General features: G+C 42.1%; 2 protein-coding genes across 2 annotated transcripts in view; one reads left to right on the forward strand and one right to left on the reverse strand.

Annotated features, from left to right (window-relative positions):
- TANGO2 (transport and golgi organization 2 homolog) overlaps positions 1-18506 on the forward strand; it is a 423798-nt gene that overhangs the window by 26640 nt on the left and 378652 nt on the right. The window lies entirely within an intron of this gene.
- GNB1L (G protein subunit beta 1 like) overlaps positions 1-18506 on the reverse strand; it is a 47588-nt gene that overhangs the window by 9777 nt on the left and 19305 nt on the right. Inside the window, exons 2-5 of the mRNA XM_066331425.1 lie at positions 11138-11265; positions 10768-10893; positions 8677-8839; positions 4938-5036 (exon numbers count right to left, since the gene is read on the reverse strand). Of these exons, the coding sequence (XP_066187522.1) occupies positions 4938-5036; positions 8677-8839; positions 10768-10893; positions 11138-11253 (504 nt within the window). The 5' untranslated portion in view covers positions 11254-11265. The remainder of the gene's footprint in view (positions 1-4937; positions 5037-8676; positions 8840-10767; positions 10894-11137; positions 11266-18506) is intronic.

Consider the following 18506-nt stretch of genomic DNA (forward strand, 5'->3'; position numbering starts at 1 on the left):
TTTATATCTACATATCAAAATCCAAATGTTATATATATTATACATATTTAACATACACACACACACACACATATACACACAGAGGGAGAAAATGTCTCTCTGAAAATCCAAACTATTGCCCTCTATAACACCTGAAAAGAGCCTGCCTGAAATTTTCAGGAGTTCTACTTCATGGTCTGAACTTTCTTTGTGCTTCACAGAAAAATTCTGCAGAGCAGCTGAGTTACTCTAGAGCAATACAGGCCTGTGTGGGCCCTGGGAAGTGCCACGCTCAGGGATGCCAGTCCCACACTGGCAGGTGTGGGGCTGCACAGAGGGATTGCCTGCCCCAGCACCCCACAGTGCTCCAAGGTAACACTGAACCCTGCAGCAGGAACCGCTGGTCAGCCACCAAGGGGTTAACGGGCGCCCAAGTCCCACTGTAACCAATTGAAAGCTACTTTGATTAATGATGTCACAGGCCAAAGGGCAGGGCACCCTGGGCAGACACCTAATTTATTTAAGCCTCTGAAATAACTCAAAGGAGGGAACATTACTGGATTACATGTCACACTTAAGAAAAATATTCATCATTGCTCCAGCCAAAAGACTAATGATCCTGTAAGCAGTACCTGGTTACAAGAGTGAAGATGCAAATCCCTAATGAAAAGCAACTAAAAAACCAGCATCTGTTCATGCCAGTTATTTCTTTAATAGAAGAAATATCAAAATAGACACTGGGATTATTACCACCTCATGTAGGCACATCTAAGAAATGTAACCAACTGGGTATGCAGATCTTTCCAAACACTGTCTGCTCCTACAAAAGTTGTATGCTCAGTATTCAATTAAGATAAAGGTAAAGGGCATAAAGAATTAATTTTTCCCAGTATCACATTATTGAATGAGGTCAAACTCACTAGCTGTCAGTGTCATGATACAAACCTGTAGTGGCCAAAGGCTCACTGCCTCTACTAATGGTCCAGACTGTTCCCCCACTGATCATTCTGTGTTCTGGGGAGAGTTGAAATAACAAGAGATGGGTGGTCTTGATGCCTTGAGAAGGCTGACCTGGAACAGAGACTAGACAGAGCTAAGAGAATTAAGTAGGTATTTATTAAAAGATCTTTAATGATCCACCTTGGGCAGGACAAGAGCCTGGCCAGGCTACACCCAGGGTGGACCCAGAATGGTCCCAAGGTCTCACACTTTTGTAAGTTTTGGTCCATTTGCATATTGGGGTTTAATTGTCCAATTACAGCTTCAGGTCATGAAGTCCCATCCTTCTTGTTTTCTCTCTTCAGTCCACCTTTGGTTATGCTTTTGGGTCTGAAAACTTGTGACAGTTGTCCTTAGTCTCTAGCAGATTTGTTTTGTCTACCTACCCTGTGAAATAAGAGCTGACTAACACTTAACATGAGGCTCAGAGCTACACCCCTGGGCAGCACAGAATCTGAAAAATATGAAAGCAGAAACTTAAGGCATCAGTCTGAGTAATATGACAGCCAAGTACCAGCCTCATGTGCTTCCTCGGCCTTAGCCTAGAAAAGTGTTTGAGGAATAGAGCTCACTGAGCAGGAACAGCATTGCTCCTTAAAAGAAGGAAACCAAGGGGAAATCCTTGTAAATGTGGGAAATCCCCTCTATCATCCTTCTGAACAGCTCTGTCCACACCTGGGATCTTGGAGGAGCCTCCCTCCTTCCTTTTAAATCATTTTTCCTTTGAAAAGGTAGGGAGCATGCTCTGGCTAGAAAGGCCCATAAAGCAGGTTTCTCACAGTGCCCAGAATTACGAACAATTTTTTTTGTCCAAATTTTGATTTGCTAAAATAATATAACATCAGAGCAATAAATACATTGATTCATACATTGAGTCAGATACACGTGAATTAATGTTAACTCATCAGGTATTTTGGATGAACTGGGGTTTGATACCAGATATCAAAAAAGTTAAAAATCTCAATAAAATGAGCATTCCAGATTGTATTTGTATGTAATAAAGGGTAAAATCTTCAAAGCAAACAAAGTATTTCATAGGGACTTTCAAGTTTAAAGGAAGCCCCCAGTTTAAGCATAAAATAACCCCACAATTATTTGTGCTGCTCTTCTGTGAGCACAACACTCCTCAGAGCTGGGGTTTCAGAAGTTGTAGCTGTCACCAGGCAGTGAAACACGTCAGCTCCTCTCCCTGCTCCAGGCAGGATGGTGCCTTCCACAGGAGCTCCTCACCCTTCTGCAGACGCAGAGACAGGTGAGTGCTCGGCATTTCAGGAATGCCAAGCAAAACCCTTTCTTCTTTTGTGCTGTGGGTATTGCACTTTAGATTTGAAAAACAGTAGTTTGCAAGTGAGATCTAAGATTGGTGTGTTTCAAATCCCAAGTACTGTTTCCTATGAAATGCAGGTCTCCCACACTACTTTTCCCTGACCTTCCTAACCATATGAAGTGTAATATTTCAATGGATACATGAACTAAAACAATAAAAGTTATTGAAAGATCAGTGGAGCTCTTGGTCTGAGCCTGGTCTCACCAAGCAGTGCTTCACAACGGCCTATTTATTTCAATTCCCAATAACAGACACTGCTGGAGAGAAGTCTCACCATTCATGTTCTGTTTCAGTAGAAAAATTAGATTATAAATCATTGCTCTTCCTAAGCTGAACATTTTGTTGTTGCATTTGGATAACTGTCAAGGAAGGAAGAAAAGGTGATCTGCTGTCAACTGAACAGGAATAATTGCAATAGTTTATATAAAGTAATAACTCGGCATTTCCAGTTTCGACATGTATTATTCTTGTTGAGTTATTTTGTTTGCACCATTATGCAATATGATGCCTTCCCCAAGGAGTGCAAAAATTTAAGGGAAGACTATCCTTACTCCTACAAATCCTGCTCCACCCAATTAGTAATAGCAGGAAGGTGTGAAACTGAAGGGACAATGTATTTAAGAACATGAATCTTAAAAAGAAAGTGAATCAACTAATATCTTTAAGGACAAACTTAGAAAAATAAGGGGGAGAAGTGCTCAAAAGAACAAAATAAATAGCTGAAAGCTTTTCGACTGCTTAGGAGAAGCCAGTGAGGCTTAATCTACAAGCCTAACCTCACTTGTCTTCTGGTCCTCATTCATGCTGCTGCTGGGGAGGTTTGTTGTTTCCCTGAAGTGCAGAAAAATACGATGGAACCTGGCTGCAGCCCCCAAACTCTCACTGGACAACCACCCCAAGTCTTCCTTCAGACCTTTATGGGGCTCTCCCTGTCAGCTTCTGTTTCAACTTGCTAATTTACTGTGCCGTAAGCAACATCCAACAGTCTCTTAGGCAATCCCTGAGTGCTGGGCTGGGAGTGCTCATCTCCTGGGTACGTCTGGATTGCCCAACACAGCTGTGTACAAAGAAATCCTGGAGGGCCTCTGTCCAGGAAGGGGTGCAGCTGGGTGAGCTCGTGTTCTCCTGGTTTATGGTTACAGGGTTACTCAGCCATTTCCAGTGCAACCACAGAACAGGAGGAAGAGCATCACTTTGGTACACCACATGCAATTATTTCCCTTAAGGGTATCCTCTTCCTCGTGCCTTTAAACCAAGTTGCACACATTTCTAAAAAAGCAAATACAGCTGTGAGACTCTGAGGGATTATCTATACTTGCCTGGTGCAGTCTAGGAAGTTATGGTGAGTTCTCAAAGTCAGAATTTGCATGGAGTAATTTACCTCTCCCAGTTCCCAGTCCTCTGCTTTATCCCCACTGGCAACAAAATCAAAAACTATATAAAATTAAGTCTCTGCACCTGCTTTGCTTCCTAGAGGAGTATCAATATTAATGCATGTAGAAATTATAGCAAGACAGAGGACTTCTTACACAGGCAAGAAAAATTTTCAACACTGAACATTTCCACACTTATCTCCATCTTATTAAAAAATGTCGAGGAGACAGAAAGACCCATTCATTTCATCAAGCACTGAACACTGATTGCATTTTCAGGAGGAACTTTGTTTAACAAAAGCCTAATCAGCCTAGTTAATTTCCTCTCTCTCTTTTTTTTTTTTTTTTTTTTTTTTTTTTTTCCTTCCCCTAGTTTTTAATTACAACATGGAACTTCAACTGTGGCCTCTCTTGACTTTTGTCTGAAGTCAGCAACTCAATTCCTCTAGATTTCAGTCGGTTCAGATCTTGGGTGAAGAGACTGAGGCTTCAAACTTTGATAATATTTTCAATTGAAACCAACACGAATGTTCCAATGAGCCTGCAGGAATTACACCCCTGGCATCAGCTCAGTTGTCCTGTAGACCTGTAGCAGTGTGTTGTCAGGGGGTTACATGGGAATCAGCTTTGCCATCAGCTCTCTGAAGATTTCAAGCCAATCAGCTGAACTCCTTCCTCTCTCCACTGCCACCTTTTTGTATTGTGTTCACTGTTGGCAGCCCATAAACATTATTTGCTAAATATTTTGCAAATATTGGGGTTTTTTTCACTAACTACTTTTATTTACCTTTTTGTCTGTAGTCAGTACCACCATAAATACTTTGTTCCTATTGTGTGTCTGGAATAGAAATGTTCATAGAGTGTTTCCTCATCCTGAGGGCACTGAAGTGAATGGAATCTGCCATTAAAACCACTGTTTTTAAGCAACCCAAACATTTCTCATCATTCTTAATACAGTGAGAAACCATATCAAACAACTGGCTTTGGTAAGTCACTCATTTTCCTCTTGATTGATGCAAAAACTGTATCTATCCTAAGGATACAAAGCTTTCCTTGAGCATTTGCAAATCTTCCATTAAAGCTTGGAAAGCTCTGAAAGTTACATTAAGGATGTTCACAAATCTTTCCCCCCTTTATTAGTATAATTACTTGATTGGTTTGATTATAAATCAAAATCCAAGTGAAGAAAGATTCATGTGCTTTATATAAAATGAATCACAGAGAAAACATTTCACAATTAGCAGGCACTCTTGCCTTACCTGCCATAATTTCAGACACATGGGCATGCCCAGCTTGGCACCCACCTCTGGCTTCAAGGTACAGACTGACGTCTTGGATGGCAGCTCCAAAATCTGAACCTGACATCAGGAAAACAAGAGGAGTTGGTCAGGCTCCAGGTCAAAATTCTGCTGTTAAAAACACAAGTCTTTTAAGGTGATTAAGGTTAGTATAAACTCTTCCAGTAAAAACTGTCTGGAGGAAACTGAGAAATGCATGCTAAGTTGGAGCTGTAAGGGGAATCTACAGGTAGCTCAAGAAGTGCATTGTTTTAGGAAAGACCAGACGAAACTGCTAGAGTGAACACATCCTCTCCCTTCCACTCTTCTATTTAATTACAGTCTACTTTTCAAACAGTGGATGACATTGTGCACACAACAGATAATACTGCAGACTGCTTAACACTCCACCCGCTTTCTTTGCCCTTTTTCCAGCTCTGTTGTTAATTTTTTGGCTGTATTCACCTGTGAACACTTGCATTCTCCCCTCTGTGCTGTTGTGGTAACACAGAGTTTGCATGGAAATACAGGCAGTGTATACATGCAAAGGGGATTTTTATTTACTGCTGACTGCACTAACAAATTGTGGCCACACAATTGCTGGCTAAGGCCGGCTGCAGCCGTGTCTGCACACAGGTATTTTTAACACAATAACAATGCTGTGTTAAACTCCTGTTCTCTCTACAGAGCACCTTCCATTGTTGCTTGCTCATATGGCAATGAATCATGGACTGGGTTTAGGTGATTTTTTTTTTTTTTTAACATTGGGCAAGTTGTTCCTCTGCCAAGGAAGTAGCTCATTTCCACCTCAGGATGATGGCAGACAAAATCAGGGGAGTCTGCCTTTTTAGTTTAGCACTAGAAGATTTTGACACTCTTGACTGACATGGCAGTGCCTCAACCCTGGGCTGGTTCTCAAGCCTGGAACTCTGGAGAAACAGAAGCTCCTGGGTATTGAAAACCTGCTTCCAGGAAGGTTGCTGTTTCTCACATGCATACTTAATCACCAAGGTGATCTTTTCTTCTAATTAAATCAACATGGGTCAGCATTATGTGGTAAAATTAAACTACTTGAAACATTTGATAAATCCAATATCACTAGCCACTCTAGGCTCCTCCAAAATGTGCAAGAGCCCAACAGTGCTGTTGGACAGCCCCAGTCGTGTGAATTTCCTTAAGCATCTGAGATGAGGTATTACACAAATATGGCTCCTCTGGGAACCATCAGTCAAGACCACGGCAGCTGCAATGGCTTTCAATCCCGTACCTTTGGTTCAAAGCTTGCCAGAACATCTTCCTATTTCTAGAGGCTGTCAGCCAGGCTGCCAAAAGCCAGCTGCACTCTAGGACTGCGAGCACAGTGTACTGCACATAACATACAGAATGCTTTCAAAAGCCACTGGGCAATAGAGCAAGAAACTCTTTTCCAGATTTGAGGAATAGTGACTACAGCCAAGAGCCATCCAGTCTGCAGACCAAACCTGGGAACAGACCGATCATCTGGGAATTCTGGTTCTTTGGAGCTACACTCTTAACAAAAGATGCTTTTCTCTCATCAACTTTCTTGCTATCAACATAATGACCAAGTTAGCTGTGGCAGGAAACGGGCTATAAATATGAAGATGACCTGCCCTCATCTTGTCTCTTTCATCACTGTCTCTCCAAAGGGCATTGCCTCCTAGGCAAGACCAAAACTGCAACTTTATGTAATAAAAAAGGGTAAGTGTGCTGTGATAAATGCAGTTCTGCAGGTTAAAAGAAATAACCAAATCTTCTTTGCTTTACTTTGACTAAAAACAGATGAACTGGTACAAGGGCTACAGTTGGGCTTGCAAAGGCCAAAGAAAAACAATGAGAAAAGCTTTGTGCAGAAGGCAGGCAGGCATGAGCTGCTGCCTAAACCGGATTGACAGTTCCAAAGATTGTCTGTGTTAAAGGCAAGTGAGCCTTAGAAATAAATACTATTTCACATATTTTGACAACTGTAACCTAAAACTTGAAGTTCCGTGTTTATATTGGTTTTGCTTAATAGGAGAAAGATTTGCCTTTGCCTGAGGTTAATAGTGTTCCTGGGTGGCTAAAACTGGCCACAAGGAAACACACCCTTTCTCTTTTTCACATTAATAAAGCTTTTAACATGTTTCTGGCAAATTGGCAAGAAAAGTGCATGTAACTCATAATTGGTGATTTAAATGCAATCATGAACAAATAAATGCCTGTTCAGATCTCATTATTTATGGACTGAACCTCCTTTAAGACAAAATTACTCTTTTTTTGGACACCAGCCAAGCATAAACACTTATTAAGTCTTAATTTTAATCATAAGCTGCAAATGTACTGTGTCTCACACAGTGCTGCCTATTTGGAAGCACTATATATTATGGGAGCTTATGTGAATTTATTGAAACATGACACAATTCTAATGCAAAGGTTCACACACAGAGTGGAACTTTTCTACCTCAGGAGACTGCAAATCATTCTCCTCTTGCAGGGCCCAAGCAAACAAATGACAATAAAACAGAGATGAGCTGTAAGCGACACCGGGGTAAACGTCTTCTATTTGGGTCAGTTGATTATTTAACTCTTCATTACCGGGACTTCTCCGGCTGCCACGAGAATGCACTTGTCAATTTTGTTTAGCTTAAGTATTATTGAGCACTGCTGTCAAATGGAGGGAGCTCTTTGTTTGATCAGAACAAGGTATGGGACTTAGAACGGCTGTATTTACTGGTGCAGTGGCTGTGTCCGCAGGCATATCTAGTTCTGTAAAAGGCTGAACATTCTGGCTCTGAGTCAACAAAATACTTAAATATGTGCTTTACTTCCATATAATAAAAGGATCACATTTTCTTGCAATACAGGCACTTATTATTTTGCATACAAAATATGCAAATTTTGGTATCAAGATACACAACCTGAAGTCCAGAAAAGCATGTGAACTTTTATGCTCATCAGCAATTTGCACTTAGCTACAATATTTCTTTTCATATTTATGCCACTTTTTCCTTCTTTCCTATTTTTGCTATTTTTATGTCAAGTATTTGGTATTATTTTTGTGTGATGTCCTCAAACAATCCGTTCTAGAAAACAAAACTGTAATTTCTACAAAGCAGAAGTGGACATTGCCAACAAAGCTGTCAGTCAATGAGTGCTGTGACAGTGGCATAGGATGTGGACTTACCCAGTAGGAACTGAAATGCACCCTGCAATTATCTCACAGAGCAAACCTCTGGCCGGTAATAGTAATTCAACTATTTCCAGCCCCAGTTTCAGGTAAGGAATTAGCCTGGGGTGAAAGACCACGTATTGCATTACAAATCACTGCACCTCCCTTCTTCTCACCAGACCTAATTCAGCTTCAGATGGATATAAACTCCTCCATCTGAGGACAGACCTGCTGACCATTAGTTCCCCAGAATTACTCTTGTTCCAAGTATTCAGCAGCATCAGAAGAGTTTTCAAAACTCCTACATGTAAAGATCAGCAGCTGCAAATACTTCAATGCCAGACAAATCTTGGGATGGTATCCTTATTGTTAAAGCATGAGTTACACAAGTCAGTCATCCTTGTGGCAGTAAAATTAGTGATTAAACCCCCCAGAGTTCTTGTGATGCCTGCTCTTGAGCAGAGAACTCAACAGCACTGATGTTTCCCCTCCTGAACTATGTCATTTCAATACCAAAATCAACCTCTCAAGCACAGAGAAAGAGACACTTCCTACCTCCTCCAGGCTTCTGGCTGCCATGGCCATTAGCCAGCGTCCCTGTGCCACCTCTAACAGAGAGCATCTGCAGAATCCCACATGCTCCGTGAAGACAGAATCCGTCACTGAAGTCCGTCCCTCTGCTAAATCCCACAAGCAGATCCTCTGGTCGCGCCCCTGACTGTTACAGTAAAACAAGTTATCCATGAGCTGCAGTCTGAGGAAGCCTGGCTGCCTGCAGGGCAGTAACTCGAACCCGGTCTTTAACAGACAGTAAAGGCCCAAGCTTCAAACAGCTTCTTTGGGGGCGTTAATTGGGTGTTTCATGACACGTGGGGGAGTTCAGTGTCCCCGAGACCGCCACCCCTCTGCCGACTGCGGACCTGGCCAAGAGGGTCAACTGTCCCTGGGAGCGGGGAGGGCCCGGAGCCAGTCACATACTGCAGTCAGTGTCTCCTTGTGCAGAGATTTCACCAGGCTGAGCAGTGCTATTTATATGTGAGAATAGACTTATAAAGTCTCATGAGCATTTGAACATATACACAATAAAAAAAAATCTTTTATCACCGATTAGATATAATTTAAAAGGAAACAGAAGTGTCCAAAGATTCACCCATTAACAGTCTATCACCCTAGCAATGAAATGGAAATGTCATGTGTTGACACATGACAAACAGCAAGACAACAAAGACCTCATCAGAGGTAAGTAAAAAGTGACAATCATTCAGTGGTCAGCTTCCCACAGCCACAGGCAGGGCAAAGGGCTCCTAGGGCCACACAATGGAGAGAGACTGGCAGCGAGTACTCAAGGAAACGCTGTGGCTGAAACACCCGAGGCCAGAGAGCAGCAGCCGCATCCGAGGAGCGAGCGCAGCTCCCTCAGACTCCTCGGCACAGCCCCGTCCTTTGTGCAGGCAGAGCCAGGAGGCCACACGAAGGGCACAGCAGGAATTGCTGCAGATTTATGTGACCCCACTGGCGCTGGGACAAAGTAGCACTGTGCAGAAGCTTCCAATTCATAAACTGCAGTAGCACAGGATATATGTCCTCATGTTATCACCTGGGCAAGGAGTCATCAAAAATCCCTTACCCATGTCCTACTTTAATTAGCAGTATCACCTGAAGAACTATGAAATCAGAACAGATGAGATGTAAATCTACAGATGGCTGGGACTTCTTCAACATCTGTGCTGTTCAGCTGAGTGACAAACTGACACAACATTTATAGCACTAAGGATACAAACAGTGTGATATTGCAAGAAATTGTGACTTAGCTTTACAAGAGAGAAATTTAAGATACAGGTAAATGTTATCCTAAAACTGCACTGCTATGTGAAGTGTTAGAACTATACAGCAAAAACAGAGGTACAGAAAAACTATAATGATACAAACAATGCTCATTCAATATGATTTTATGGGGGAGAGTGTTAATAATTGTACTTAAGCAGATAAGAAATATAAATGCTAATGAGTTCCACTGTATATTATGAGATGTCTTCTCTAGATAAACATGTCAGAACACCTCCTAATCATACAGACACTTTGGCATCTACTCTAGATCACCTGTCTAATCCAAAGTACACAAATCTTCCTGACCTTCCCTTGCTAAACAAGAACAGAAGGTATTTTGCAACAAAGCAAAAGCATGAAACTCAGAATTCTTGCTCATTTTCAGTCTTCTACTCTCCATCTTCGATTCTTCTCTTCCTTCCTTCCTTTTTCTCCATCTCTCCTCTATTTATAAATTCTTTTTTTCAATCTTCCCCAAGAACCAGCAGTGAAAAGTTTGTCAATTTCAAATCCAAGTGTATTTTCTTGACCCAAAGACCTCACCTGTTCTCACTAAAGATACTACAGGTCCCAAGTTGTTATGATGCCATAACATACATCATAAAAAAAAAAAAATTGTATCTTTTTTTCTCTCCACTTTTTATTCTAGAGTTTTTCTGTCTTTTTTACTTCAGTACATTTCCATATGTGTTGGAGAAACTTCAAGTGACTCCAGAATTAAGAGAATCCTTTGTGTCTCTGGCCTCCCTTTTTTTCCCTTCAATTACAGACATAAATACATCACAGAGACAAGGATAATTTTTTGCCTGCTTTGCTAACCTGAGAAGCCTGTCTTTACCACCCATTGTCTCCACGCAGTAGACAGATTTTCTTCCATGGCCATCCAATGCTGAGTCCACTCTGTGTGTTTTCAGGTTCCAGACATGGATAAACCCATTCTCAGACCTGGAAATAGGAAGAGATGCTTTTAGTGTGAGCAGTGCATGGAGGTGATCAGAGTCTGATGCTTTGCCTTTTTTGTTTGTTTTGTTTCCAAAACTGAAGCTGTATGCACAGGTAACACACCCATCATGCAAACCCATGCATGCTGCTGTTTTCCCCAGAAACACTTTGTCAAAATAATACATTTCAATTCAAAAGGAAACAACCATATGATGCTCAGCAGAGCCAGAAATCCTGGTTTATTTACCCAGAGAAAAGAAGGGGGATATCAGGTTCTGGGCCTCCACAGGAAAAATGCAGAGTGTGGACTGCAGCACCGGTACCTCTGAGTACAAACTGTGGGTCCGGAGGTGGCAGAGCCATCGGAGCAGTGAACTGTGGGGGTGAGAAGGACACAGAGATATCACAGAGGGTAAGGCAGCCTAAAGTGAAATGACAGCTTTAAATATGTTCTGAGCAGGACACTTGCTTCTCCTCTTTCCTTTTTGAATTTTCATTATTGAATGGCCTTTCTATTTGCCACCCAGTTGAGGATGAAGTATTTCCTCTTAAGATGAGCTGACAAAGCAGGTGTCCAACCTGCTCTTTGCTGCATTCCTCTCTCAGCAAGGTGTTGAGCGGGCCACGTGCACACACCTCTCACACAACTGTAAATCCCAAATCGGTCAGCTGCTCTCCCTGTGCTAAAGGGAAGAGCTACAAAATACAAGAAACTTGACACCCATAATCTGAGTGGGCAAGGAACTGATCATTCTGCTTTAGCCCCCTGGCTAAGTCTTTCCTCTTCCTCCCCACAAATCACTATTTTTGTGTTTTTTTCAGAAAAGCATTGCAGTGAACGTATCAACTGAAAAGAATTTCAGATCACAGAATCACCAAGTTGGAAGAGACCTCCAGGATCATCAAGTCCAACCCAGCCCCAACACCTCAACTAAACCATAGCACTGAGTGCCACATCCAGTCGTTTTCTAAACACATACAGGGATGGTGACTCCACCACCTCCCTGTGCAGACCATTCCAGTAATTTATCACTCTTTCTGTAACAAACTTCTTCCCAACCTATATTCCCCTTGGCACAGCTTTAGACTGTGTCCTCTCGTTCTTCAGTTGCTGCCTGGAGAAAGAGCCCAACCCCACCTGAGCACAGCCACCCTGCAGGAGTTGTAGAGAGTGGTAAGGTCACCTCTGAGTCTCCTTTTCTCCAGGCTGAACAACCCCAGCTCCCTCAGCCGTTCTCCACATGGCTTCTTTTCCAAGTCCTTCACCAGCCTCATTCCCTCCTCTGGAGGTATTCCAGCATCTCAATGTCCATCCTAAACTGAGGGGCCAGAGCTGGACACAGCACTCAGTGTCCATCCTAAACTGAGATCCCAGAGCTGGACACAGCACTCAGTGTCCACCCTAAACTGAGGGACCAGAACTGGACACAGCACTCAGTGTCCTTCCTAAACTGAGGGGCCAGCACTCGAGGTGTGGCCTGACCAGTGCAGAGCACAGGGGCAGAATGACCTCCCTGCTCCTGCTGGCCACACCATTCCTGATCCAGGCCAGGATGCCACTGGCCACCAGCGCACTCTGCTGGCTCCTGTCCAGCTGCTGTCACCAGCACCCCCAGGTCCCTTTCTGCCTGGGCACTGTCTATAACACTGCAGGGGGGTATTGTGGCCAAAGGGCAGGACTTGGCACTTGGGCTTATTAAATGTGATCTTACTGGACCCTGCCCATCCATCCAACCATCCTGCAGAGGGCTCTCTGCAGAGCCCTCCTACCTTCCAACAGATTGACACACGCTCCCAGCTTAGTGTCACCACAAATTTACTAATGAAAGACTCAATACCCTCATCCATATTGATGAGATGGGAGTGGTGATCATTTCTACACAAGAATCCCATGACTCCAGAGTATTTTAATTTTTTGGTTCTAATCGTGGTTTATTGAAAAAAGAAATGTAGTATACTTCATATTAACTGAGTGACTACTGTGCTAAATGTTTTATTCCAAGAGGTTTGTATTCCCTAAAGGATGAAGAGATGGATGTTTTCAGCTTCATGTCAAATGTAGTCTGAGTCAGCACAGAGTAGGGCTGGTCTATGAGGGGGCAGGCTGCCCTGTCCCACACAGGAAATGCAGAGAGCAATTCCTGATGAGCTCACAGGGACAGTCTGTGTGAGCCCCACAGGCACCCACTGCCCTGGCCCCTCACCAGGTATTCCCCTTCGCATTAAAAGCTTTGCAGACAGCTGTGCACAAGCACTGGAGAAGGATGAGGACAAATTTTCTGTGTTCTGACTTGTTGCAAATGACCCTCCAGACCTGAGACAAGGCAATCAGCAGCTGATTCACCCGGAAATACAATTTGCAGTTCATTTGAAAAATGCATTACAATGTCCATTACAAGAAATATTTTCACCATGAAAAGTGTTTGCTCCCTGACCTGTGGCATTACTAGCCACACATATATCTGCTTCTTCCTTTCTGACCTAACCTCATAGCAAAGAGCAGCTTTTGCCACTGCAGGTGTCACCTGTCACCACTTTTCCCCACTAATGCACATATTACCCCAGATTAAACAAAAAGTGTTCTAATTCAGTAAGGGAAGATCAGCAGGAGTTTGTCTGCCTGCCGGTGCACAGCAGAGGAATTGCAGAGAATCAGAACAGAGTGTAAGAGCTTCGAGTTCCATGACAAAACAGCCCAACTTTTCATTGCCATCTCACCTCAGTACCAGCTTTCAAACTGTGTTTAATGGATGCACTTGCTAATGCACCTCATTTGCAGGTCTACCTTGAGTGTTTATAGGTCAGTTATCACCATGGTATCTATAGGTTCTAATTAAATGCAATTATCTTGTAGGGCTAGTGATGAAACAGGATTCTTCAGTGTAATGTGCAGTTTTCTCTCAATAGCACTGTGTAATTAGGTAAGAAAATAATGAGCTCAGTGGATACCCTCTGTGTTTTAGGGCCCTGACTCATCTATTTTATGAAGTTGTTGGATGATCCAGACTCATGGCAGGCTGGAGTAAATTTTCAGATGTACATGATGTGCAGGTTCGCCCCCACGGTCAGATGCAGCTCACAAGTGCCCATCTGCAATGTGCTCCACCCGTGTTATAAATGTGTCACACCAAGGACTTTGTCCCCAAGGGACACCTCTTTGGGGCACTACAACTGAGTGCTGCTGCCCTCGAAACAACACTTTGTAGAACCAGATAAATAAAAGAGTAGCTGAGCTTGTCAGAGGAGCAGGGTCCCACTTCACAGTGAAGCAATTCTGGCTTACTGCACTGAGCAAGGAAATAGAACTGGGGCAACCCAGAGGCTATCTGGGATTACAAGGCAGGTTTTTAATAGCATTTTTCTAATTACTGACACAGAAGTTTTTGCTGACAGACAGCAAGTGTGTGCGTGGCTGTGGGAAGGGTTTTACCTGGCATGAAACAGACACTACTAATGCATGTCTTTACAAGGATGATATTTCAGAAAAATCCTCAGAACAGTTACAGGAAAAAAACAACCCTACTGAAAACATGCTTTTGAGCTGCAAGCTATTGAAGGGACTTTTTGCTCCTTAGAGTCCGGTTCTTTCCTGCTAATCATATGTGAATCTGGAAATCTGGCTTAATATTGAACCTAGTATTTATGAATCCTTATTACTTCCTATCATGACTGTGCAAATGAATAGCAGTGTGACAGTTATTTAGTGTCTCATTTTCCTTCCAGCAAGTGCTGGAACTATAAAATTTCATCTTTGCTGTCTTTTTTGTCCATGAGCTTGGACAAGTCACTTAAGATTTAATAAAAAGTTGTTTGGTACCTACAGAAAGTCCCAGGAGGTTGCAAAGAGATGAAAATTTGGGGTACTGGAACTTTAACAACTCCAAGAAAGCACCAGCCTGTTCCTGTTGACACACAAGCATACTCAAAAAAGGACATTTAGCCTACCTTCAACTCACCAGGCAGCTCAGTGTCTCCACCTGACAGGGGTAACGAAGTACATTGTGGTGTACTGAATCAAGCAGATAATAGTTATACAGTGCTTTGCTAAGCAGACAGCTACAAACATGCTAAATATGATTGTGAGATGGTTAAAGCCTCTGGGGGAATTTTTCAAAAGTGCCTAAGTGATTTAGAAGCCTAAGACTCATTTCCAAATGAATTTTCAATCCTACATCTCTAGGACTTTTTCAAGTTTCACCCCAGGTGTCTAAAAATGAGTTCTCTAATTAGCACAACATTTATTTTCTTGTTAACTCCATCTAGCCTCAGGGAGACCAATCTGTTCTTGTTAACTGGGGATATCTGCAACAAATTTAATTAAATGAATTTGCTTAGTGTTTAGTCTGGTCTGAGAGCAAAATCTGGCTCAAGGGCTTGAACATGCAAAGTGCAACCTACAGAATAAAGTTCATTTAAAGGCATTTCTGGGCTACACTATATGTTTGTCCTTTCACTCTTGTGAAAGGAGTGAAAAGACATGAATACATGAATAATTTTGCTCATGGCAGTATTTACTTGCAAGACGGCATCACCTGCAAGACAGGCAACACCTCACCATCAGGCTCTTTGGTTTTTTAAAAGAGATGTTCCACCTCTGATTTCTCCCAGCCTTCCCTGTGCTGGTAACAGCATTGTCCTTCAGGAGCTGAGCTACACCGATGTGGCACAGACAACGAGAAGGATTTTTCACAGAGTGCACTGCAAACCCTTGGGTTCCTGCACAAGTTATGTTTGCTACGCAACTGGGGAGTGGAAACTCAGCTGCTCAAATGAGGGTTTCAATTAGTGAACGGCTGAGTGCACCACACATGAGGCACCAAAAAGGGTTTTGTCTAAGAAAATGCATCTGCTAAATGCTAGAACAATTAAATTTCCTTCAAAATTACGTTATTTTAAAGAACAATTCACTATTAATATCCCTCACAAATCTTACTTTGCTTAGGTTGCAATTAGAATAATCCTCAAACCATTTGAATTTCTCTGCAGTGGTATTTCAGTATCATCACTTCAGCATTTGATATAAAAAAGTTAAGCTTTTATTTAATGAGAGTCATTTAAAATATGTAAATGTCAAAAGGATTACCTTAGGAAAATCTCTCAGAGAATTAAAAACATTAACAGATTCCCACAGGAAAAATTCCAGCAGAATTCAGCAATTCTCCTGTTCCCACTCCTGTCACTTGTATTTCTATCACACATTGAAGCAAAAACAAATTGCTATTAAAATATCATCCAAACACCCTCCTCCCCCTAACAAACTCCACAGTTCACTTTGAGATACCAACAGCTCAAGAAAAGACAGGAAAAAATCCTCTTCTATTTTTCTTTAGGCTTATTTAGAGTAGTAAAACCTCTGTGGTAAAAGAGCTTTTTCAGGTATAGGAGAAATAAATCTCCCTAGGCATGTCTGGCAAACTGATTTGGGATTGAAACCAGCAGGTGTGCAGACATAATTACTACTGCAAAATATCCAACACATCCAGGTGTGCTCACAAACAGATACATGAAATCCCTGTTATTTTTTGAGAATTCCCAGTCAACCAGGTGCCACCCTCCCAAAGGAAAAATCAGAGAAAAGAATGAGTTGAGAAAGATGTGAATAAATTGTTCTTCCCCCTTTCCAGGCTTTTCCATTCACACAAAAGCCCTTTTTTAGCCTGCAGTTCTGTGCCTACTTGCACCCCCTGACAAACTCTGCTGTGTGTCACAGCACTCTGTGCTCTAGTGCTTGAGTGTGTTTTGGAAGTGGGTCCTGAGCTGCAACTGCAGAGGCCGTCAGTGCAAATAACAGACTCCTTCCTTAATAGTGCAGTGCGAACCATTTTGTTTGTTCCATTACATTTGCAATCTCCAGCATTAAAATTCAGCGGACGGCCCTTGCAGTATGAGCTTTCCAAAAGAACGTTCCCACGTTTCCAGCCTCCAACCACTGCAGACAATGAGGTTTCTCAGTGGTGAAACCACAAACTCCTCTCAGCCCAAGCAACGCCCATACCAGGGCTGCTGGCAGTGCCTGGCCTTTCCTTGTGGCTCAACAGAGCCCAAGGGTCCCAGAGCACCCGACTGCCCTCACTGAGTTTTGCTAGAACACAGCAGCACTTGGAAATATCTTACACACCCCTGGTTGTCACAAAATGCTGCCTGGTTCTATGGCACTTCTCAGAAGCAGAGAAAGGGAATTTAGCGCTACAAGAACCCGTTCAATCGGTAACATTTTCACACATCATTAAAAGAGATGCCAGACAAATCCACGCAAGTTGAATGAGCTGAAGTTCACCTCATCTGACTGCAAAAGTGAAATTTTTATAGGTTATTGACTACAAATGGTCTGAAGGCAGGTATATGATTTGGTAAACAATTCTTCAGACATGTTGTGACAAATTTTTAAGCCAAGCTTTTCATTTTGCATGTACAAACCAAAAAATATCGGAACACACTGAAACAGGGAAGTCAGCAATACAAAGAGATGTTGTGAGACTGAAGAAATCTCTTTGCACCCGAGGTGAAAAGCAACTCGGCTGTACAAAGAAATGCCTTTCTGGGTCCTGCAGCAAGGTAACACACGAAACACTTAAGGAACAGTGAAAATCCCAAACTAAAAGCCAGGAAACCTGCTTTTCTGATTCTTACCCCAGCTGCCTAAAATACAGGATTTGTCTGTTGTGTGCAAAGACAGAAACGTGCACTAGCAAAAGCAAAACCAGTAGAAGCTTGATCAAGAGATGTGGGAGTGTTACACAAACAGTTGCAAAGGTCAGAGCCCCAGAACATATGAAAATTCATTTGTCAGTCATATAACAATGCAGCTTTCAGTCTAAAACTCCCATTTCTATCTTCAGTGCTAAACTGAGATAGAAACTGTATTATACTTCTAGAGTTTCTTTAAAGCAAATTTAAATAATAATTTATTTCAAGTGGAAATTAGAACTCAGTAGAAATTTTTAAATCAAGAAACTGATGTCCGGCAGAAATAAGAATGAGTGGAAATTTTTGATTTAACCAGTAAATGTACTAATAAAGTACTGAATTTTCAGAGGTAAGGACAACAAAATGCTTTCTTTTGAGTTGCTTATTTTCCATATTACTATTTACTTATGACTGCCAAAGTAGAGATTAGGTAGAGCGATGTGTATCTGCAAGACTTTCTGACTTCAAAACCTAATTAATTATAATAACAATATTTAATTTTTAAAAAAACCACAACAGCGGACTGGGAGGATTCATTAGTTTGCGCTTGCACTAGAAAATATCATATCCAGATACTGTAGACAGATTTCTATCTTGCTTGCAAAACTTGCTAGTCAGCGACACATCAATGTCAAAGAGAATGCGGTGATTTATATGACCTAGTTACAGAATCCTTCATTAGCTGGTATCATAAACCTGTTGCCACACAGTCACCATTACAGCTGACAAGAGTCTTTCCTCTTACAGGTTGGGAACACTAAATACTGTCAGAGTTTTCATTCTAAATAGTCACCAAATCATTTCCAATGACTAACAATGAATGCCTGCTCAGAAAAACACTTCAAAAGTCTCAGTTTGAGAAGTGCTGAGAACCTCCATTTCCCACTGACTTCTAGGGAAGTTAGGAGTTCATACTTTCTCAGGAGATC

The sequence above is a fragment of the Sylvia atricapilla genome, chromosome 17, assembly GCF_009819655.1.
Source record: "Sylvia atricapilla isolate bSylAtr1 chromosome 17, bSylAtr1.pri, whole genome shotgun sequence".
Lineage (NCBI taxonomy): Eukaryota > Metazoa > Chordata > Aves > Passeriformes > Sylviidae > Sylvia > Sylvia atricapilla.